The following is a 23,554-nucleotide window of genomic DNA, read 5'->3' on the forward strand; positions in this document are numbered from 1 at the left end:
GGAAATACTTTTGAAGTCGAATGTGTTCGATGTCATGGAATACATATTGCTCAGTACTTTCTATTGGGTCTCACATTTATTGTAATAACTACGTTGCATGAAGCTATTTAAGATTATTTTATTTCACGACATAACGTTAAACATAAGTAGCCTACTTTTTTTCTCCCCTTTGCGTTCTCCCAGGTTACGGTGTCAACTAAGTTTGTCCTATCAACGGAGCCGTAGCTAGTCTGTGTTCTTCCATGTTTACACACATGGTACAATCTCCTTGAGTCGTAAGCAGCTCCCTTTGGTTGTGATATTAGCGAACATAAATATTTTCAGGACTAAGGTAAAATATGTATTGTATTGTTTGTAAAAATGGGTTTACCTCACACGTTAGGAACATGTAGATGAATATATTGACTACGTAATTTTATCTTCACAGAACCCGACTGCACATGCTCAATAAGTAAATTACAACAAATTTCGAAGTCCACAGATTAAAGTAACATGATTTAGCAACCTTCCTAACAGATCGGATGAAAGAAACGACATCAAAATGATCCCAACATCCCATTGCCAAGTTATAAAAATGTTGATGAAGGCTTGTATGTGGAGAGGCACAAGGCATACACCCCAGGCATCTCTTCAATTACATTGGGGCTGTCTCTTTACATCCAGATCATGGCAGTCTACCAAAGCGTCAGTGGTTGGAGATCTGAACATTATTCTCATGGGCCCACCTGGAGCAGGGAAGACATCTGTGGGCAGGGTATTGGCTAACAAATTAGGGAGACCTGTCATTGACGTAGATGACAATGTCCTAGAGGTCACATGGAAGATGCCAGTGGCTGACAAGCTGGCGCAAGTAGGAGGCAAACAGTTCCTAGAGGATGAAGGGGAGGCTTTGTGCAACTTTTCCACCACTGGAAGTATCATCTCTCTGACTGGGTCCAACCCTCTCCACCCTCGCTCCATGCAGCACCTCAAACCGACAGGGCTGGTGGTGTATCTGGACGTGGATGCTAAAGACATCCTACAGAGGCTCTCCAGGATGAAGGTGAAGAGGATTGTGGGCCAGGAGGCAGGCGTGTCCATGAGGCACATTCTGCAGTACAGGAAACAGTTTTACGAGAAATGGCTGGATATCAGAGTGTTATGTGGGACTGGAGACACCGTGGAGGAGGTGGCAGAGAAGGTGCTCCATGCTGTGGAGCGATACCACAACTCCGAGTCGGAGACTTACATTTCAACCAGGAGTCAGGATGGATCCACTGGTAACCTGAAGTACTTCAGTGATGTTGTTGTGGAGGGACTAGCCCCCGACGGAGGTCTCTACATCCCCCAGAAAGGGTTCCCAAAACTGGAGGTCAGAGAATGGCTGAGACTAGCTGATATGTCCTATCCTGAGCGAGCGTTAGCCATACTTGAGAGATGCATACACCCTCTAGATGTCCCGGCTACTGAGCTCAGGAGAATGGTATTCAAGGCGTACGGAGCAAACTTCAGCAGCGAAGATGTCGCCCCCGTAAAGCATCTCGTCCATAACCAGTTTGTCCAGGAGCTTTTCCATGGACCCACGGCTTCTTTCAAAGACCTGGCCTTGCAGCTGATGCCCCGACTGTTTGCCTACTGCCTCCCTCAGATGTGCAACTACCTCATCCTCGTGGCTACGTCCGGGGACACCGGCAGTGCTGTGCTCAGCGGTTTTGGCGCCCTCAGCGACGGCGACAGGCAGAGGACCGGCGTCCTTGTGTTCTTCCCCGAGGGAGGGGTGAGTGAGATCCAGAAGCTGCAGATGACAGGCTACAGCGAAGGCAACGCCAGGGCGGTCAGCGTGCTGGCGGACTTTGACTTCTGCCAGAGGAGCATCAAGACGATGTTCGGAGACGCCAACCTCACGGGACACTTGGCCGTGGAGTACGGCACGATCCTCACCACGGCCAATTCAATCAACTGGGCACGGCTACTGCCACAGGTGAGCTGATGATGTCATTTTAGAACTGAGCGTTAGAAGGAGTTGATGATGCGTTTGATACGACATAACTTGATAACTGATCTTGTGAGCACGCCAAGTCACCTGACTCTTTGGAATCTGCAGGTGGTGTATCACTCCTCGGCCTACCTGGACCTCTACAGGGACGGAGCCATCAAGTTCGGAGAGCCCATAGATGTGTGCATCCCGACCGGCAACTTTGGCAACGCAATGTCTGCCCTGTACGCCAAGCAAATGGGGATCCCCATAAGGAAAATCATCTGTGCTTCCAACCACAACCGTATCGTGTCCGACTTCATCAACACGGGGGAATACGATCTCCGGGACAGGCCTCTTGTCATCTCCGGCTCCCCGGCCATAGACATCCTGAAGTCCTCCAACCTGGAGAGGTTTCTCTACCACGTCTCAGACGGAGACGGCCATCTTGTTCGAGAGCTGTTCACACGCCTGGAGAGGGACGGGCGTTTCAAGGTCTCTGAGGGTTTACTCAGGGGGATACAGGAGGACGTGCTGGCTGGCTGGTGCTCCGAGAACGACTGTCTGGGAGCCATCAGGGACGTCCACAGGGAGACGGGCTACGTCATGGACACACACACAGCCGTGGCCAAGGTGGTGGCGGACCGGCTGCAGGACCGCCTTTGTCCGGTTGTGATCTGTTCCACAGCCCACTATGGGAAGTTTGCGCCCGCCGTTCTGGAAGCGCTGCAGTTCCGGAACGTTCCCAAAGCTCCTTTGGAACAGCTGGAGGAGCTTGGCTCTGTGGCGTCGAGACCTCAGATGCACACAGACATGCTCAGGAGCCTGAGAGAGAGCAGGAGTCAGACACATACTGTCTGTCAAGCGGATTTCACGGTGTTAGTAGATGAAGTGGAAACCATGATACAGGACTCTTTCTTGAAGGTTCTTTAAACTTCTCACCATAACCTATATCCATACAGAAAACGCAAATATCACGCATGGGTTCGTTCACATTTTATTGCGGTATATTCTAAAGCCAGGCATAATTCTCAAGTGAATTATAAACCTGCCTCAGCACTTAATCAACAAAATTCAAGGTTGGCAGTTGTCTCAACCGGCCGAGTGCTCAAGAGAGCAACAACAGTAGCCATTTATATCCACTAGATGGGAATGTTTACCTCCTGGCCCCGCTGCATGAGCAGCTTCTCCGGGGTGTTTCCTGAGGACTATGGGTGACTGTTCACAAGCAGCGTGAGGAAGTAACCCCACTGTGAGGAGCTATATTCAGACAGGCAGTGGATTCCTAACTAGTCCCAGAGGGGAGATCGAATTATGGTGTAATTACAATAGAAGAAGCAGTAAACCATAGAGGAAGAAAACCAGTAAATAAGCTTGATCTTGTTTCTCAGTGTTTTGACCTGAATGTGTATTTTTACATCTAAAAGATTTCCTCTTTGTTTATTTATTCGGTAAATAATATTCCTCACTGGGGATATTTTCAGGCTTTTGTCTGCAATCAATGGGGATTACTCCTTAAGAATATTTGCATCTTTATATAATTTATATTTAGCTTTTTCATGTTATTGTGCAAAGCTAACAAATATAGTTTGTGAAGAAAATATGCTACAGTGGTCAATATTATGAACATTAGCATTATCAACACAAATTTATAAATGGCTTACCATGGATGAACATTGCATACTAATGTATGTGTTTTGTTGAATAAACCTCTCGTGTTTTCAAAATGTAAGTGGGTGACTCCTTAACCCCCGAAGCTGTCTCTCAACTAGGAGGAAAGACTAGCTGAGAAGTTGATAAAGGGACCTGGCATTAAAACAGCTAATTAGTCTATCTCGGTGAGGTTTTACAGTCCAGTAATTGCCAGTCAAAGTTGGAAGGGCGCCAAGGCAGGCGTAGTGTGAACCGACCTATTAGAATGTCCACTGTCTCATTAGCTAGGCTTCACAGGCCTGGCCACAGACCCTCGTCACTGCACTCTCCTTGGACTTCAGGGTATGCTACCTGTCAAGACGCCAACTATTATGTCTTAACCCTTGTGTTCTCCTCGGGTCGTTCTGACCCATCAGTCATTGTGACCCACCGTCGTATTGCGACAACTTTACCGCATACAAAAACAAAGTGAAGCATTTTCTTTTAACCGTCGGGCTGTCTCAGACCCCCCACATTAGGAAGGTTAAAAGAAAAGTATTTTTATTTGTTTTTGTATTGGGTAAAATTGGGTAAACACAATGATGGTTCGTTATGAACCTTTGGGTCATGTGACCCGAAGGCAGCACGAGGGTTAACGAGAGAAGTACCTTGGAGACAAGTGACAATGTCTGGACACTGGCTGCTCTCTCAACCCCCGTTATTTAGGGATCTTGGTTGTAAGGCTTGATCACTGGGTTCAGCTGATGGGGCCTGACGCATGGTACTTCAGGGAACTTCAGTGAGGGTGCTTCAGGTGAGGGGCAAATGCTTCAAATGTTCAGTTATGTTTTCTCCGTCCTTCTCTAGCAGTTCCAGCGACAGTAGCATCGGCTGGTGTTCTCTTGGTAGCAGAGGATGTTGTGTCATAACAGCTGCTACCAAGGCTGAGAAGCAGGGGCTTGATAAAACGGTCAGCGACAAGATCTATCCATGTCTCTACGAGACGCGGCTCGACTTCGACTTTCAGCTCACGTTTCCCACCGACACTGAGCATGACGGAGGAATTCTTTCCCCTCCCCTAATCACACACCTGGAAGGGTTCAAGATAAGCACAGATATTTTCTATGTGTGGCCAAACCTTATTATGTACTGAATGACAAGGAAATGAACTTGAGTTTGGAGCACTTATGTTAACTTATTTGTTGCAGCCGGCAGTAAAATATATGACTATACACACTTAGAGGGGGAGATACACATGGCATTTATTAGGTTATCACAATAAAACCAATGATAATATGTGTCGTTTGACCTCTTGAAGGCATCAATATTCGTGTGAGCAGATAGGGCATGTGATGAGAGAGAATCACTGTTGCAGGCTCAATCCGCCTGTGTGAGCACACATCCTGTAGGAAACCAGTCAATACCCTCCTCAACAAAAAGCAATAGTCTCCACGCTCTGGTGAATTTCTCCTCACAGGAACGAAACCCTCTTTTGCGGATATCAACAGTGTCATTTAAATCCAGGTGCTGCCTCAGCAGCTGGAGAGGAAGAAAAGGATGAGATACCTTTCACAGATCTCCCAAGATTGCTTATGACAGCAGTTGTTAAAATAGATGGAGGTTCGGGCTACTTGAGAGACGACACGAGCACCCAGCGTTCTCTGTTGCTGTCCCCCTCAGCACTGGGAAGGTTAGTTGTTTGTATTGCCTTGTTAGCTCAGCGCTAACATGCAGTGTGTCTTTGTAGCTCACTTCATCATTGCACAGATGGATGATGGGCCAAAAAGTTGTTTAAATTTTGGGTGATCCCCCGTATATTCTGAGAAACTAATTAAAATACCAGCATAACGCCTTCGATACCAGTGTTTTGGAACATCTGGTGAATTTTTACTGTAGAGTTTGAGCGTTTATTGTTGGAACGACAGGTGGCATTGTTTGAGTGTGTGTGTGTGTGTGTGTGTTTTATAGAGAAATAGGGGGGGGTAGAGAGAGAGAGAAGGAGGCTGAACGGAGGTTCCTGGTTTAGGGTGATCTATTCTTCTTGACAGAATAAAAGGCTTCTGCACCTATGTTATTGGGCCTGGGGCAGACAGATAGAGAGAAAAAAACTCTAGAGACATGAAGATAAATTATGAGATGTGTGTGTGTCTCTGTGTGTGTGTGCAAGCACCTCTAATTTGTTCACATGCATGGGTTTAATTTTAGCTCTCTATGTGCCCATTCATTTCTGCATATACTTGAGTTGAGTGTGTGTGTGTGCTTTGTTTGTGTGTGTCTGTGTGTGTCTGTGTGTGTGCACGTGTTTCAGTGTGGGCACAGTGCTGCAGCTTATTAATCAGGGCCCTTGGCAGGTAAACGTGAGGAGTCTGAGAGTGATTGTGTGGAGGGAGGGCCTGTGTTGAGATTGATGTGTGTGTGAGAGAGACAGAGAGAGAGAGAGAGAGAGAGAGAGAGAGAGAGAGAGAGAGAGAGACAGAGAGAGAGAGAGAGAGAGAGAGAGAGAGAGAGAGAGAGAGAGAGAGAGAGAGAGAGAGAGAGAGAGAGAAAGAGACAGCTGTTCCTTAGCACCCAGCTGCCTATGGCAGGGTGAGCAGGGATAATTGCAGGTGCCAGCCTGTTTCCATCTTCTTAATGTGGACCTGTGGCATCAATGGAAACTGAACATTTGCCATGAAGGAAGCGGTGAGACAATAAAAGATAGGAGAGGTCAAGACAGGGAGAGGTTGGGTCATCCTGACCGATAAGGGTTAGCTCATGTCGTCCCCTCTTGAAACGTTGAGAGAATGAAAGTCGTCTTTCTCTTCTTCACTGCTCATTAAGCTCTCTATAATCACTGCAGACGTCTTCTGGTGGAGGACATATTCGGGTCTTCATTTAGCATCTCATTCTATTTTCTTTGTTCTTCGTGTGCCGTCTAAAACACAGAGGTCTCTTCAGGTGAGAATTGCTGTTCCGAGTTCATTATCAGAGGAGACGTGGGGGGGGAACGTGGGTCTGTCGTTGTTCTCCTTCCGCTCGCGGACTTCCACGTGGATAGTTCAGGGAGAAGGCCTTGCTTTCCAACTCTGACCTTGTATACTGCACATTGTACTCACATAATCAACTGGAAAGGCAGAAGGAGACAGTGAGAGACAATCCCAGGCAGAGAGAAAGAGAGAAGGAGAGAGAGAGACGAAGAATTCAACCACTCCCTTTCAGTCTAATATAAAAAAGATTTGAGGTACCACAGATGCCCCTGGCTATGGATGTCTAACTGTGACTCTCCCTTCACTCACAGACGGCTGTCTGCACAGCGCTGAGCAGGGGAGTTCGACCCTCTCCTCCTCCTACATGATGAGGGGAGGGAGAAGAAAAATAATCCATTTCTCACTCGGACTCTGGGAAATCAATGACCCTGAGATGGATTTGTGTGAAATGTGATATGAGCAGTGTCCCAGGGGACCCGGTGGCACTGTGACAGACAGCTGACTGACAGGGGTTGACTGGCACAGCGAGGCTGGCCCATCCTGAGGTGTGAAGCAGAGCTTCTCAGACTTGCACTGGACCATGTAGAGGAACTGGAGATTGAAATGGCCGAGTGTGTTCATAGTGCAGGCCATGCACAGGGACCAGGACTGAAAAAATCATGTAATTAAAACAAGTTGATAATCCATCGCAGCACTGCCAACTGATGTATTCTTCAGCTGTGCGTCAAGAGTGATTGGGTAATGAATGCTGTCTTTCTTGGAAGAAAACTTGGAGCAAAGAAATGTGTTTGCATTCTGTCAATATTTGGATAATTGTACGGGCGGCGTATGTTTTTCTCTGTGGTGGGATTGATAAGTAACTCTGCTTTTGTGTCCTCCTTACAGTACCAGTGACCTGTAGTAACCTCCATAACCAAACAGCCTCCACCCACAGTGTTACCAAGTGAACAGTTACTATATAAAGAAGTGGATGACTTTGTCCTCTGAGATTTCACATGGTAGGAACTACAGCTGGTGCGATGCGCTGCGGACGCACAGACTGCATCGAGAAGCCTCTGTCTCGCGTCTTTCAGAAGCTGGGGCGGGTGGTGGGCTCCTATCCCGTCTGTTTTTTTGTCATCCCTCTGATCGTGTCGGCGTCTCTGGGAGGCGGATTCTACTTTCTGAAAGACAGAGAGGACAACGACGTGGAACGACAGTTCACACCCAAGAATGGACCCTCCAAGATATCTAGACGCTTTGTTAAAGACAACTTTCCCCAGGAGGGTTCTTCCTTCTCGGGGCAGAGACTGCACAGTGAAGGATTCTATTCGTCAGTCATCATCGTGTCTAACAGCAGGTCCAGCATACTGACCAAAGAGGCCTTTGATGACATCATCAACCTGAACAACCGAGTAAACAACATCTCTGTACAAGTAAACCAAAAAGAGTTCAAATACGGCAATTTATGTTCAAAATCGGACAGAAATTGCGTGCCAAATGACATTCTAGAAATAATCAACTATGATGCTAGCAGAATTGAGCAGATAAACATTTCTTACCCGTTGCATGTTCTAAACTCTAAACCGATATTCCTGGGCTCTACACTCGGTGGGGTTGAAGACACAGTGAATGGTGTGGTGAAAAGTGCCAAGGCTGTAAAACTCATGTACTTCTTGGAAAATCAAGAAACAGCAGGTGTATGGTTAAAGGAATTCCAGAGGCTACTGTCGGGTGAACGTGGAACCATTAATATCAAGGTAGGTAAAGGATTGTTGAAGGTACTGACCTCACTCAGCAAATAAATCTGTTTTAAATTTGTACTAAACAACAAAAACACTTTGTATGACAGACAGTATACCTATACATACAGTACCTGGCATTTATTATGATAGAACTACGATTATTTAGATATTGTATGTACTTTTGATATGACATGTTCAATCTATCTGTCGGTGTCATAATAATGAATGGACTTTTACTTGCTATGTTCTATCTATCTCTCTAGGTGTCATACTTCACATCACAATCAAGGCAGGAAGAGATTGAGAAACATACCACAGATGGAATTCCATTGTTCTCCATCACATATGGCCTTGCTATCGGCTTCTCTGTGCTATCAAACCTAAGGTGAGAAGTGACCCCATTCTGAGGGTCAAAGATTGCGCTTATGGATGTGTCATTGTTTCACTGACAGATAATATACGCAGGGCTGTACCTATCACACATGTTCTTATCACGCACACACACCTGTTCACAGAAGCTTGCTAGATTTTTGACTCCCGTCTCTCAAATGTTAAAAATAACCCGTAACCTTCACATAAAATCCTATACACATCATAATGTAATCATTTAGTAGGTCCTTTCATCCGAAGCAGAGGGTGGAGAGGGGGGTATTTGAACCTGCAACCTCCATAATCATCAGTCAAACACTCTACCACTGAGCTGGGTGATTTTGCTTCTGATGTATCTAATGTCTGAAGGGACTCCGTCATTGTGTTAGGCTGGATAATGTGAGGAACAAGCTGTGGGTGGCAGCTGTCGGAGTCCTGTCTGCTGGCTTGGCAGTCCTGTCCTCGTTTGGATTGATGCTCTACATCGGGATGCCCTTTGTAATCACGGTGGCTAACTCCCCTTTCTTGATACTCGGTGAGAAGACATAGTATTTACACACTTACACACACAAACACACACACATACATTTCATACTGTATATAAACACACACAAACACACACATATACTGTTTGTAAATCGAATACCCGTATTTAATACATACTGTAGGTTGTCTCTCCGTTTGACAGCTATCGTTCATATATCTCAGGAATTGGCGTCGATGATATGTTCATCATGGTGTCTAACTGGCAGCAGACTCAGGCCCAGGACCCTGTGGTGACCAGAATGGGCCGCACATACAAAGAGGCAGCCATGTCCATCACCATCACCACTCTGACAGACGTGCTGGGATTCTGCGTCGGCCTCGCGTCCGACTTTCCGTCCGTCCAAATGTTCTGTCTGTACACCGGCACGGCGGTCTTATTCTGCTACGTCTACAACATCACATTCTTCGGAGCTTTTCTGGCGCTGAATGGACGGAGAGAGGCCAGCAACAGACACTGGCTGACTTGCATGGAGGTTTCTGCGAGGGAGGATAACGAATCCTGTAGTGGGTACAGTATGTTCTGTGTGGGAGGTGATTATGATAAAGACACTGGGGCTGAGAAAGAACAACCAATGAATCACTTCTTTAAGAAGTACTATGGTCCGTTGATGACAAAGCCCTGGACCAAAGCAGTTGTGGTATTGATTTATATGGGGTATCTGGCAGTTAGTGTTTACGGCTGCTTAACCATACAGCAGGGCATTGATCTTCGTGACTTGGCAGCTGACGATTCCTACGTCATCACATACTATGATAACGATAGGGAATATTTCTCTAATTATGGCCCTAATGTCATGGTCATAGTCACTGAACAGTTCAGTTACTGGGATAAAAGCAAGAGGTCTGACCTTTCCTCCTGCATGGATGAGTTTAGAAGTCTACGCTTCATTGAAAGGGATCTGTACACATCCTGGCTTGACTCTTATGAGGCCTACGGACGACAAACCAAACTGAACCTTGATGATGAACACGTCTTCCTTGCAAATCTGTCTTCGTTTCTCAACGCGTTCCCCGACTTTAAGCAGGACGTCAACGTCACGGACGGTTTGGTCCGAGCGTCACGCTTCTTCATCCAGACGCGTGACATTGCCAACGCCAGCATGGAAATCGAAATGTTCAACAGTCTAAAAGACGCGGTGAAGAGATGCACCATGGTTCCTTTAATGGCCTATCATCTTGCTTTCATCTATTATGACCAGTATGAGGTCATCGTGAGCGGCACTCTGCAGAACATTGGGGTCACCACGGCGATAATGATGGTCGTCTCTCTCCTGCTCATTCCGAACCCTCTGTGTTCTCTCTGGGTGACGTTCTCCATTGCCTCGGTCATAGTGGGCGTGGCCGGTTTCATGGCTCTCTGGGATGTCAAGCTTGACTCGATATCCATGATCATCCTGGTGGTCTGCATAGGGTTCACCGTGGACTTCTCTGCTCACATCTGTTACAGCTTCGTCTCCAGCACGAAACAGAGTGTGGACGAGAGAGTTGTTGACGCCCTCTTCACCCTAGGATATCCCATAATACAAGGAGCCGTGTCCACCATTTTGGGAGTGGTGGTCTTGGCCGGGTCTAAGAATCATATTTTCCGAACGTTTTTTAAGATTATGTTGTTGGTCATGGTGTTTGGGTTGGTTCATGGTTTGACTTTTATCCCTGTGTTTCTGGGATTGGCCTCCTGCTCACATGACAACAAGAGTGCTCAGACACAGAAAGGCAATGGCTGGATATTGCAATATAGCAATAAGGTAAATGAAATCAAAGCGCATAGCAAGAATGTCAGCTATGACAACAAAGCCTTTGCAACAAATCATATTTGCTACCCGCAAAGCATCATTAGTACACAGCACACACACGTTTGTGTAACACAAACCAATCAAAGTAAAACACTTTCAACCAGCAACTGGGGTACAGATCCTGATTGCCCATGACAGCAGCAAAATAATTTTAATATATTTCTGTGGCGGGCAGTAGATTTTCAAAACCATTAGCTGTTTGCTGTTTGTATTGTGTCTATGACAACCGTTCTCATGACTAGCTGCCATAATTCTGTGAAGAAAGGTGATTGATGATAACCACATAACATCAGTACTGTATAATCTGATTTGCCATATACTATTTATGTGATGTGCACACTATCTATGTAATTTTTATTAAATAAAGTTTTTGATTATAAAATCAGTGTTACCTGTTTGTTGCTTATAACAGCTGTGACGATGTGATCTGTTCTCAACAAGTACAATGTTGTTTCAAGTTGGTTTTGGGGAACAACTACCTACAGTACTACTTTATTATTGCATGTTGGGACCAATATAAAATAGTCATGTAAAAATCATGACATTCTCTACATTACCATCATCAATTATAGTTTTATAATCATTGACATGTTTCTTTGGATCAATAGTACCATAAAACAACAGTTCACACCTAATAATGGATCCTCCAAGAAAGCAAAAGACTGTCAAAGACATCTCACCTGGTGATGACTTGGTCTCAAGCAACAGGCTCCACACCAGGGGAAACTTTGCATCAATCATTGCCTTATCCAAGAGGCTAATGTATTGGCCAAAGAAGGCGCTGAAGACATCCTGTAACTGAAAATGTAAATAAACACCACAGCTATTACCCAAAAAGAAAGACTACGTGGACATTCTGCAATCTACGTGTGAAAGGCCTATGTTTTTTTTCATGCTAAATTACATACTGGAAATGATTGACTACAATGCAAGCAGACCTAAGCAGACAAAGGTCACTTTGGTTGTTCCCGCTTATGTCTGTATGGAGCTTTCTGGGTTCAGCAGTAGGTGAGGTCAGAGCAAACATCCAAGGCTTTGTCCAGAGAGCTGGAACGTAACGAGCACTACTTAGAGAATCCTGAGACCATCAGTGACACAGCAGAAGCTTAGGAAAGGGAAAGCAAGAGTATCTTATTAGTTGAAAGAATCAACAAAAAGATCACAAAACCAAATGGAAGTGATGCGGAACTCAGATCATAGCAGAAATCTTGAAAAAACTTAAATAATAAAATCAGAACACCCCCAATACCTGATCTACCACAAGACAAATCATAACACCCCCAATACCTGATCTGCCACAAAAAAGATTTGGGTGAGGATGAATCAACATAAGATTATTACCATGTCGAGTCATCATTAAAAGCACATCTTGAATCTTGAAGGTCTTGGCCTGCAGACTTCGTTGTGTCTGTTTGAGTTGTGAATTCACTCGCTGGTCCATGAATGCTGAAGGGCCCAGGTCTTCTCTGGCTCTGGTCCCTGGGTGGCCTGCAGCAAACAGGCCAGCTCCCAGCTGTCACCCTCCGTCATGCCTGTCTTCTCTCGCGCTCCTATCCAGGCCAGATGCCTCCAGCCTCTACAGTGTGACGGGACTGGCGTCCACACCCAGGAAAACAGAGGGAAAGAGAGAGGAGAATTGAAGGAAGAGTACAGTATGTAGATAGAGAGCCAGAGACAGATGCAATGAGTGAAAGAAAGAGAATCCTCTAGAAGTTGTTTTTAGCTCAATTTTGCTCAGCTTTGTTCTGCAAGTTGTGTATCTGATATTGGTTGAAGACAAATGCACATCTGTGTTCCAAACACATAAATAGGAAATGTTTTGAGTTTCTGTGTGTGTGTGTGTGTGTATGGGTGTGTAGGGAAGGAAGAGAGGTATATGACTAGGTGTCAGGGGACATGTTAAGATGCCAAGCTTAAAGTCAAGGTATTGATAATGTCTAGCTAAACTGAAGATCTTGGCTGTAAAGAACATGATGAAGCACAAATTGTGTTTTAAATATGCATGCGCCAGTAAAGTTTATTGATCCATTGGCTAAGTGACACATATGTATTATACACGTGTAAGAGGAGACCAAGACAAACACAGCTCCGAATTTCTATCCCCATTCTAACTACTTGATTGAGTGACACTGCTACGTTACATAACAGTGCATGTGTTTGGGAACAATTTACAATATGAGTTAAAACAACCACGCCCTGGAAAATATTTCGGATGTCACGAAAAGGGGAAATGTGTTTTCTACCACGTCATCCTTCTTGCACATGCTGAAGGAAAGATGAAGACGTTTGTTTTTCAACACACCATTGTTTACACATGAGAGCCACTGGATTAACCTGTCGTGTAGAGGCGATGAGTCATTGCTGCACAACTCACAACTTTCAACACTGTGTGCGTTCAGTTCAGCGGTGCTGCCTTGTAAATAGGCAACAACCTGTCCTGCAAATGTCTACTATTGAAGTGGATTATATATAATAGGTGTATACGAAAAACTTGATTTCAATCACAGGCCTTAACATCTTTAATAACCGTTCGCATTATATGCGTACGTACGCCAACCATCAACATCCTCATCTAGCCTCAGCATTTTAGAAATCCAATCCACAACACATGATTGCATCACTGCTTACAATTCCGGTATGTGTGCATTTTCTTAGGTTAGGCTATAGCGTTCATGCTTGGTCCAACGTATTATTTCAAGAAACCTTTTTAACACTTACAATTACCGTGCGAGGGATTAGGAAGGCCTATACTTTTACGGGCAATAATCTCTGGATCAGCATTAGGCTTGTTTTTAATCATCGTTTGTCAGCCTTGTGTAAAAGATTATTCTTCAGAGCGACAGATTCCTTGGCTGTTTTTCTCAAGCGCAGATTTCAGCACTGGACAGCTCCTTCGCCGCTCCACCTAACCAGCGCGCTGACTGAAATGATTGACAGAGGAAACGGCCATACACGAATCAAGAGCACTTTAGGAACCCTATAAGATAATGAAGAAGACGGGCTTTAAGAACGAATGGTTCCTGATGTCCCTACGGTTTAGTTACTGCTTGTTGTGGACGGAAGAGGGCGGAGTGTGTTTGTCATCCAAGTGTGAAGTAGCCTACTGACTTGATGCCTCCAATACCTGATTTTGTTCCTTTTCTATTCAGGGTGATTTGTAGGCTACTGGCAACACAGTCTAGAGGGGACGTCAACCAACTCGTAAACCAGTCTTGGACGTTCCTTGGATTGCTTTACCGCACGGATTCTATGGATGTATAAAGGCTGCAAGGATACATCAACAAGCTGAACGTTGTATATGAGAGAGAAAAAAAAATCTGACGACTATATTTCAATGCAGTTGTTTTCAATTCAACAGTCGAGCTCGGAACTTGCGTGAATATCCACAGGTGAAGTAATGTTTTTTTAACGGATACATCTATACGCTATACGGGTGGTCGTGCTCCAACACTAGATCTTCCGAGCATCAACCACGTATTAAAGGCTTTGGGAATATGTCATTCTTTCGATTATCCTTGTTGTTGCAAGTGGGACTTGTTATCGGTTCAAATTATAAATTCGCTGAGTGGTCAGAGCACGAGAAAAATGTAAGAACACAACCACCAATTTACACCACTCACAACAACCAGCGGCAAGCACATCTCCGTGCGTCTAATTCTCCGCGAGGCGCGAAAGAGCGCGCAGTCTTGCCGCAGAACCTCGAGGAGCACCTTCCCAGGGTTGTCACCGCTTTTCTACACACGGGGAATTCGACCACCTTGAAACATGCCAACTGCTCGCGGAGATACGAGCTCAGTGCTCCGCGTGCGAGATCTCCTATAGCCCCGCATTACTCAATGCACAGCGTGCTGGACACGGTAATGCACGCTACCAACTTCCTAAACATGATCCTCCAAGCCAACAGGTCCAGGGAGCTGAGTCTCCGCCGAGACATTGAGTGGTATCACGCGCTCGTCAGGAGTATTGTAGAGGGGGACTCTAAAATCCACCGGGCCGTGGTTACGTTTAACACAGAACCGTCTGCTGGCGGGCCCACGGTGTTTCTCCAGGCTACCAGAACCGGAGGAGAGATAGTTCTCCAGGACCTCTCCGGCACGGCGCATCATCACCTGAAGAACCGAACAGTCGAATCAGAGTGGTATCACGGTATCAAAGATAAGAAGAAACCTAACTTCCATAAACGGGTACTGAGCCAAGATTTTCAATCAGTTGACGCTTCTCTGAAAAGGGGAGAGAGTTTTATCCCTGATAAAACCCACATGAAATGGTCAGCACCATACCTGGAGTGTGAAAATGGAAATTTCATACCACGGTGGCTTTTGACCTTATCCGCTGGTTTCTATGGACTCGACGCGGATCGTTCACCTGATTTCAGGTAGGTCCCTTTTGTTTTCACTCAAAGCTTTTGCTAAACTGGGAAGACCATGGCTTGCTGCTGTTCCAGTTCACATGTGGGTTTATGTAACTAACTAAAACTTTGAAAGGTAAGCATTTGCTCCTGTGTAGCTATGTGAACCGTGCAAAGTTTATAAGCTCTACTTTTCCCGTCTGACTACGCGTCATGGGAAAGCGCAGCAGGTGCAGATGTGGCCAAAAATAGCCATTGATGTTGTTTTGTTGTAACGACGGAAACCTCTTGTTAGCTCATTTCATAAACTTGCTCCTTTGCGACTCCTGCAACCACGCATGCGTTCTCCCTTTCCAAAGAGAACGCCTCGATAGCATTCAACATGTTGAGATGGATATGTTTTAAGGAGAGTAAACATGTATGGTGATTGAAATGTGCAGGGTACAATCACACACAATCTTCAAAGTGGCCTGCACATAGCGGCATTGATAATAAGACCTGACAAATGTCCTGGATTTTGGTTGTGTATACATTATGCATATACTCTAAGCCCACCACCGCCCCCTCTCGCTTGCGTGTTCGTGATTCTGCAATGTTTACGACACCAATGCTGTACTCTCCACTCACTTGAATAAACAAGTATTCAGGCTCCACACGACTCAAACCGACATCTTAAGTATAAATATTTAATTCATATAGCAAGTTGCGTGCACAATCTTCAATAAATCTTTAATTAATACACTCCTGAGTGGCTCTCAGAAAGTCATGGATTTCAAATGAGACGCCATAGAACAGTGCACAAGTCTAGTGAAGATCGGCTAACCTTGTATGAGGAAACGCTTAGTAATTGAATGGTAAAAAACTAGCCACTATTTGGCTCCTTAATGCCTTCAACAATGCAAGCGTATATGTATAACAAGTGTACAAGCTATTTCAGGGGAATCCACAGCTACACAGTGTGAAGACCATAACTTTTCCTTCTCAACAGATGCATCAGAACATAGAGTACATTGGTTCAATCTTGCCCTTTAATGACAGAACGCAGTATGCTGCTGTCCTACCTGTCGGTGTTGTCAAAATGTGTTACCTCAGAGGAATTGTCACTAGGCTGGTAGCATTCTTTCTCAAACCTCTCCCTCCCTCCCTCCCTCCCTCCATCCCTCCCTCCCTCCCTCCCTCCCTCCCTCCCTCCCTCCCTCCCTCTCCCTCTCTCTCCCTCTCTCTTTCTCCCTCTCTCTTTCTCCCTCCCTCTCCCTCTCTCCACCCTCTGTTTATCTGTCTCCCACTCTCTTCCTCTTTCTCTCTCAATTCTCCCTCTCTTTCTCTCCATTCTCTCTCTCTCTCTCTCCCTCCCACTCTTCATTCTCTCTCTCTCCCCCTCCCCCCTTTCTCTCTGTCTCTAAGGTGTCATTCCTCTTACATTTAGTAGTTTTTTTACTGCTACCCTTCAGACTGCTATCAAAGAAACAGATGCTTCGTCCTCATCCCTCTTCTTGTGCCTCACCAACTACACACACACACACGCGCGCACACACACACAGACGTACACGCACACAAACATAGCCGCACACACACACACATGGCCACACACACATGGCCACACATCCAGATAAGGAGGATGGAGGGAAACGTTGTCCCCTCCTCATGTGACTGCCCTTCTCAGTCTCCCGTCCAGATGAATACAATCAATACCACAATGAATTAATAATGAAAGATGTACAAAAACAACCTCGAGCCATCTTGATCCCTGCCTTTTAATGCTTCAATGGAGTCTTTTTTTAGACGGAAAATTTAGCTCACTCTCACTGAATACAAGATGCCATGGTGCTGTAGGTCTGTGGAGCTCACGCAGTCTCTGCCCAGTGTCTGCGTCAGTCTACTATCGAGCCTTGGGATCAGTTTCAGTCCATGTTTTTCGACAAACTTTCCTAATGATCAAACCCAAATACCTACATTAGAGTAGAGATGTTACGACATAAATAGATGGACCCATAACCCCTTTCTCAAACTGCTCTCGCCTTTTACTTGGCATGACATTTTTCCATGAACGTGGACTTATGGTATGAACATAAACGTGCTGTGTGTTGTGCGGTGACATGAACCTGAGTGTGTGTGTGAACAGAAGTGTGTGTGTTGTGTGGCGGTTAGAACATGGGTGTGTGTGTGTGTGTGTGTGTGTGAGAACAGAAGTGTGTGTGTTGTGTGGCGGTTAGAACATGGGTGTGTCTGTGTGTGTGTGTGAGAACAGAAGTGTGTGTGTTGTGTGGCGGTTAGAACATGGGTGTGTGTGTGTGTGTGTGTGAGAACAGAAGTGTGTGTGTTGTGTGGCGGTTAGAACATGGGTGTGTGTGTGTGAACGGGAGTGTGTGTCTGTGGTTGCTGCTCATATGGCGGTGTAAGAGATCCCGATTCTCTACCTCCTTCTCTCTCTTCTGGCTCAACTGCCACCAGGGAGAACAGACCAAACTGCTTGCTTATAACACTGAAAACACTGGACCTGTCTTCCAGTGCTGGCCCTCAGCACTGTGTGTGTTTTTCAGTAAGGTAGTGTGTGTGTGTGCACGCGTGTAAATTGGGCATGTGTGTGTGTGTGTGTGTGTAAGGTGTGGGAGTGTGCGCTGTGGTGTCAGGGACTGAAAGGATGTGCCAATTAAGGTTGCACCTCAGTTCTTAAAGGATCATGGCTCAGTGTGCGGTAAGCGCAAGCACACACGCCAACACACACACACCACACACACCAACACACACATACACACACCATACACGTACGCACACCACACATACACACACACACACACACACACACACACACACACACCACACATACATACACACACAAACCTGCCTATTTGTGTAAGAGAGGAGCTTCTTGCCTCAAGGAACTGCTGGTGTATGAAGAGGAGGGTGAGTGGGAGGAAGGAAGACCATAGCTCACCCTCGCAAAGTGGACCTTAATTGCTTTGTCTGGAGCTCAGCTGAGAGGTTGTAATTCTTTTGATTAGAACTATCTTTCACAAAATGAATAATCCATTGTTTTTAATCTTGTGTTTTTGGACAAGCTGGAAACTAGGATACATTATTTCTATTCACCGAGTGGAAAATGGACAATCACACCTTCCAAAAACACAAACATATTTGATATATGTGACACAAAACTATATAACAGATGATGGATATCAAATGATTAGACTGAACTATCACTCCTGAACTAAAACACCGTACATAAAATCCTTTTCACAAATCTGTTACTGCAATGGTCAATTTAACTGCAAAAGAAAAGGACAGTTCTCCTTATATACAGTTACTGTACCTGGGTATGACTGCTGATCAACAGAGGATAAAAGCTAAGTGATGAATACAGAACAAAACTAATGTGTTTTTGGCTCTGGTTTCCGTTGTGGGAAGTTGCTGTCTGGACAGCTTGACTGCCCTGGGTCTCCCAGCAGTCCATCCCTGCGAGTGGAAACCCAGCGAGGAGCCTGCGGTGTCTGTTAAGCGGGAGGCCGGCCAGCAACCACTACCGAGGAAGCCCCAGAACGCCTGGGGCTGAAGGCAGTAATATCCTTCTAAACTGGCGAAATCTGAGAGGATGAAGAGGAGGAGGAAGAAGAAAAGCTAGCGCTGAAATGGCCTGGGAATCTCCGGTGCTGCGTCTTCCAGTGTAGGGCACGTTTTTTGGTAAACGTACTGTAGCTAATTTGCTGCGTTTTGGCCTAGTTTGAATGACGGTGTGTGTGTGTGTGTGTTGACAGTGTGATACAATCCCTGACAAGGTGGAGGAGGTGAAGACTCGTAGAGCAAGGTAACTCGTCAACTCTCCACCTTCAATCAGTCAAATGTCTCGAGGAACTTTCCAGGCTCTTAACAAGCTCACTGTAACAACGTTGTTCATTCAAGCAAAATACCTGTACATTTACTAAGGACCAGGAACAATAATAATCCACCTGGTTTAATTCAAGTTGATGTGTTTGTAAATTAGATCTTCCAGAAGGATTTTAATTCATTAGTTTTCTGTCAGTGTGGTTATTTCATTGATTATCACATCAGTGTGTAGACGGATAGTTCAAATCCTCGAAAATGTAAAAAAATACGACCATTTGAGATGCGATGGAGCTTAGCGGTGTTGTCCTCTGGTTAATGGAGGAAGTTATTCTCCTACATGCCCATAATAGCTACAAAGAAGTACAAACGACATCCAGGAGAATGGCTCCAGTGCCTTATGACAGTACATTTGCCACGGGCGTTTCGTCTACTCTGATGACCTGCGACAGAACTCAATAAAACGACCCCGGTACGCAGCTGCAGGCCCCAGCCACATTAGCGTCTGCTTGTCCTGTCAGCTTAATGCATTTCCATCACGTCCATTTTCCTGGAGAAAGCAGCTGAAATCTGACATTCTGATCTTTCACAATGAGATTCTTTGACGTGAGATTGCATAAGATGTACTCCTGAAAGCATCACGTTTTTCTTTTCAGTTAACTTTCTTTTCTTTTTTACAGTTTTTTATTGTTGCTAGGACGATTTTCAATACTTAGGCCACATATTCAAAACTCATCATATAGGGTGTACAACAGCCGTCTATGTGAGATGTGAGAAATGTTTAACAAGATGCTACTTGCTTCATAAAAAGCAGCGAGGCTGCTTTTTATGAAGTAAACCCCGGGATGTGCATACAGCCCACAGGAAGGAGTGCTAGTTAGACTGTCTTCATCGCCTCTTTTCTCTGGGTGGCCTTTCGACCGACCATGAATGGAAGATGAAAAGGAAGAGCCCTCTGACTCTCTGCTGCTGCCTGTGATCCAGCAGGCTGAGGTCTTCAGGGGGGGCAGTCCTCAATGAGGCCCATGGGGGTACTCCACCCAGCTGCTCACACCAACACACTCTCCCAGTGTTGGTCTGGGTTCAGCACCTTCCTGTGTGAGGGTCTCGGGTCCCAGGCATGTCGAAGTGCCAGACAGCCTCAGCTGAACTCGACATATTTTTACTTTTTTGTTTCCAGCTCGCTGATAGACAGATAGAGTGACAGACAGAGACATAACTTTTTGGGCATAGCTTATGTTTTTTTTTTTTACCACAAATAGAAAACCAGTTTGTGAGATATCTGTCTCCTTGTTATTGAGTGTGTATGCGTCCACACCAAAACACGTTGGCTTGAGGAGCTGATTAAATGTTTTTTTGCGTCGTTCAAATGGAACTGTGTGTGTGTGTGTGAGAGAGAGAGTGTGTGCCTGTGTGTATGTGTGGGTGTTCGTGCTTGTGTTCATGGATGAACATATACTTAGATGGCTGAGAACAGACTGGGAGACTGAGCTAGCATGTTGAACGCCCAGCCTCACTGTCAGCAGCCTGGCTAACCGAAGGAGCTGCAGCTGCCAGTGAACTCGGGACAGCGAGCCATGAAATGGTCACTGGTCACTGTGTACCATGCATTTGTGGTGGAGTATACCCCTGTATGGCTGGCTCTTACCCTTCTCAGTGATGTAACTCAATGAGGTTGAAGCGGGCATTTGTCAGAGAGGAGATCAACTGTGGGGTTGAAACAATGAAATGAGTTTTGCCGCGAGCAAGGCCAGACCAGGAGTTATTAATAACAGCAGTATAGGCTGTGTGTGTGTGCACCCCCTGTCCCCTGGGAACAAAGTGCAGCCACATGTGTGCACCTCCAGAAGTAGTCTCCCCAGCAATTATTTCCGTGTGTGTGTTTGTGTGTCTCTTTATGTGTTTGAGTGAGATTGTTTTTCTTGACAAACCATCTTTATTTCCTTCATAAACACAGTCTTCCCTGAAGCAGTAAAAATATAAATGGCACAGTAGATAGATAGACTGACAGATAAATACTTAGACATAGATACATAGATAGAGTACTGTAGGTGTATTGTAAGTGTGCACATGCTGCATCGGTTTCCGTAAAATCTGGATTATTATTTGTCACGTTTGGAGGACGCTCATGCTGAAGTGATTTGGAGATGGTGGAGAGGAATCCTGGTTTTCGTCTTATCTCTGTCGGTATGCTTTTCAAGTCAAGATGTTTGCAAAATAACATCAAGGTTTGCCAACAGCAGGTCTGGGAGACACCAGGTGCAGACACCTGCCCCAGATTAAAACTAAACCAGGTGGTGGAGCACTCTGGTTCTTAACCCTCACCGGTCTCACTGCAGCCTCTGCAACACCCAGTCTATTATACCTAGCTGAAGAGCCACTTAACTTGTGAAACAATCAACCGGAGGAAAAGACCATGTCCCTCTGTCGCCGGTGTCTCCCAGAGAGCCCATCAAACATCATGCTGCACCAATGGCTAAGAAGCATGAATAATATAAGTCTGAAACACCTGCGGTTAGATGAGTAATTTAAAGATCAGCGCGCGCGCAGACTCTCAGCGCCGAAAGCGGCAGAGTGTTAGCTGTGCTGTACGGGCTGTTCGTTGTGTGGTCTGCGGTTGGGGGATCAGAGGAAGCCAGTGTAATACAGCTTATTGAGATCCTCGTTGTTGATTGTGTGTGTGTGGGAGTGAGTGGATGTCAGACAATCAATGAGCAGGCAGGGGTTTGAGTGAAATGTCACTCAGGGTGACCCCCTGGTTCTCTCTCTTCATTAATTGGGCTACCGGGGCAGGGATTTCAATTCAATGATTTCACTCCAGTGAGTTCAATTTGAGGTGTTGCTCTCTCTCTCTCTCTCTCTCTCTCTCTCTCTCTCTCTCTCTCTCTCTCTCTCTCTCTCTCTCTCTCTCTCCTCTCTCTTTCTCTCTCTCTCTCTCTCTCTCTCTCTCTGTATATAGATATATATATATACGTATCATCTTCAAGGCTTCTCCCACAGCAAAGAAGACCTCATATTTCAACTGAAAGTTTCATTTTAGGCGGTAATTCCTGTATATTGGATCATACATTGCATCACACTCCTCCCCTATACTGTACACTCTCATAATAACCTATGGTATAACGCAAAACACTTAATAACATTTAATGCCAGTTGTTTTTACGATTGTTTCTCTGTTCCAGGGGTGTCGTCAGAGTAGACGTGAACCTGCAGGATGTTGATATCGACCAGTGCTCTCCTGACGGCTGGTTTGGTGGGACCCATCGATGTAACCTGACGACAATGGAGGTGAGTCCACACTACGGGTTCAGCTCCACCTTAGTGGTGGAGCATTTGCCTGCAAATCAAGAGGTCCCAGGTTCAAATCCCCCCTTCCCCTCCCCTGTACGGGGCTTAGAACAAAAGCCTCTGCTGAATATTTCCATTTCTATACAAAGGCTGTTAGGAAATGGCAGTGTCCCTGTCATCACGCTGACCTCTGTGTGCCCTGTCCTAAAGACTGTCAGAGACTGTGAGTGGGGAGTGACTGTATTTGTGGCATCACACGGTCCATGTCATGTGACACATCTTTGTCCTTAGATAGTCATCTCCCTAAGTGTGTGCCAGTGTCAGGGTAATATACAGTGCTGCCTACAAGCCTTGTCTGTTTTCCAATAGAGGCTGGAAGAGAGGATGACATTCTTTAGCTTTTTGCCCTCCAACCAGTTTTCACACGGATGGTTTAAAAGATCTAACCTGCCGTTTTAGTGTCATCATTAAGAATGATAGATTTTCCCAGATCAAACTCCTCTATAATACATGTGACGTAATGGATGCAGTGGGCTGTTTGAATAATTAATTACTCTCTTTGTCTCAGCTCCTCAACCTTTCAGCGTAGAGAGCTAAGAGGGAAGAGACAGAGAGAAAAGAGATAGACGTACAGAGAAGGAGAGACACACACACAGAGAACCATTACTTTTCAGATATATTAAAACTAGTTTGTGAAATATCTGTCTCCTCGTGCCGTCGAGCGTGCACGCGTGAGTGTCTGTGTGTGTATGTCAGTCGTCCTGCCTCGTGCGCCGCATGCAGGCTTGTACTGTGCTGCGGTGGAGATGGACGTCTGACCTTTCACACACCGTGTATCTGGCCCTCGGTATGTCACAAACGAAATTCTTGTGAAGGCAGGACCTCAGAAAGAGAGATGGGCACCTGTGACAGTAATCCCATCTCTTCTCACACCTCGTGCAGCTATGTGGTTCTGACTGGCCGGTGCCAGGCGAGTGTAGGTCAGCAGTGTATCTGTTACAGCTAGCAGCTCGCTGTTTTTGTGGAGGGGTGCTCTGTGAGGTAAAGCGAGGGTGATGAAGAGTGGATGCTTCTCCAGATATGAGGGCTATAAATAGAACGGAGAACTGCAACGC

At 45.6% G+C, this 23,554-nt stretch overlaps 3 protein-coding genes and 1 long non-coding RNA gene across 7 annotated transcripts in view; 3 read left to right on the top strand and 1 right to left on the bottom strand.

Annotated features, from left to right (window-relative positions):
- Nucleotides 1–324: 324 nt before the first annotated feature.
- On the top strand, nucleotides 325–3,674 carry LOC134035049 (threonine synthase-like 1). The gene is made up of 2 exons (XM_062479840.1): nucleotides 325–1,960; nucleotides 2,084–3,674. Exons 1-2 carry the CDS (start codon nucleotides 542–544, stop codon nucleotides 2,885–2,887), a joined length of 2,223 nt encoding a protein of 740 aa, XP_062335824.1. The 5' UTR covers nucleotides 325–541; the 3' UTR covers nucleotides 2,888–3,674.
- Nucleotides 3,675–7,465: 3,791 nt separating this feature from the next.
- On the top strand, nucleotides 7,466–11,331 carry LOC134035156 (patched domain-containing protein 3-like). Its single transcript, XM_062480036.1, has 4 exons — nucleotides 7,466–8,291; nucleotides 8,540–8,661; nucleotides 9,035–9,180; nucleotides 9,354–11,331. The coding sequence occupies exons 1-4, from the start codon at nucleotides 7,548–7,550 to the stop codon at nucleotides 11,117–11,119; spliced, it is 2,778 nt and encodes a 925-aa protein (XP_062336020.1). The 5' UTR covers nucleotides 7,466–7,547; the 3' UTR covers nucleotides 11,120–11,331.
- A 354-nt stretch (nucleotides 11,332–11,685) lies between these two features.
- On the bottom strand, nucleotides 11,686–16,432 carry LOC134035157 (uncharacterized). Of its 3 annotated transcripts, none has more exons than XR_009932320.1 (3): nucleotides 16,394–16,432; nucleotides 12,326–12,576; nucleotides 11,686–12,089 (listed from the first exon to the last, which is right to left on the bottom strand). It is a non-coding gene; the product is annotated as an uncharacterized LOC134035157 (long non-coding RNA). The 3 variants fall into 3 exon arrangements; XR_009932319.1 differs by lacking the exon at nucleotides 16,394–16,432 and adding an exon at nucleotides 15,265–15,466; XR_009932321.1 differs by lacking the exon at nucleotides 16,394–16,432 and adding an exon at nucleotides 14,860–15,050.
- Nucleotides 13,654–23,554, top strand: part of gpr158a (G protein-coupled receptor 158a) — a 47,453-nt gene continuing 37,552 nt past the window's right edge. Inside the window, exons 1-2 of one of the 2 annotated variants that reach the window (XM_062480034.1) lie at nucleotides 13,654–15,359; nucleotides 22,334–22,439. In XM_062480034.1, coding sequence (XP_062336018.1) covers nucleotides 14,479–15,359; nucleotides 22,334–22,439 — 987 coding nt within the window. In that variant the 5' untranslated portion in view covers nucleotides 13,654–14,478. The remainder of the gene's footprint in view (nucleotides 15,360–22,333; nucleotides 22,440–23,554) is intronic. The other variant, XM_062480035.1, reaches the window with a different exon arrangement.

This window comes from Osmerus eperlanus, chromosome 15 (assembly GCF_963692335.1).
Source record: "Osmerus eperlanus chromosome 15, fOsmEpe2.1, whole genome shotgun sequence".
NCBI lineage: Eukaryota > Metazoa > Chordata > Actinopteri > Osmeriformes > Osmeridae > Osmerus > Osmerus eperlanus.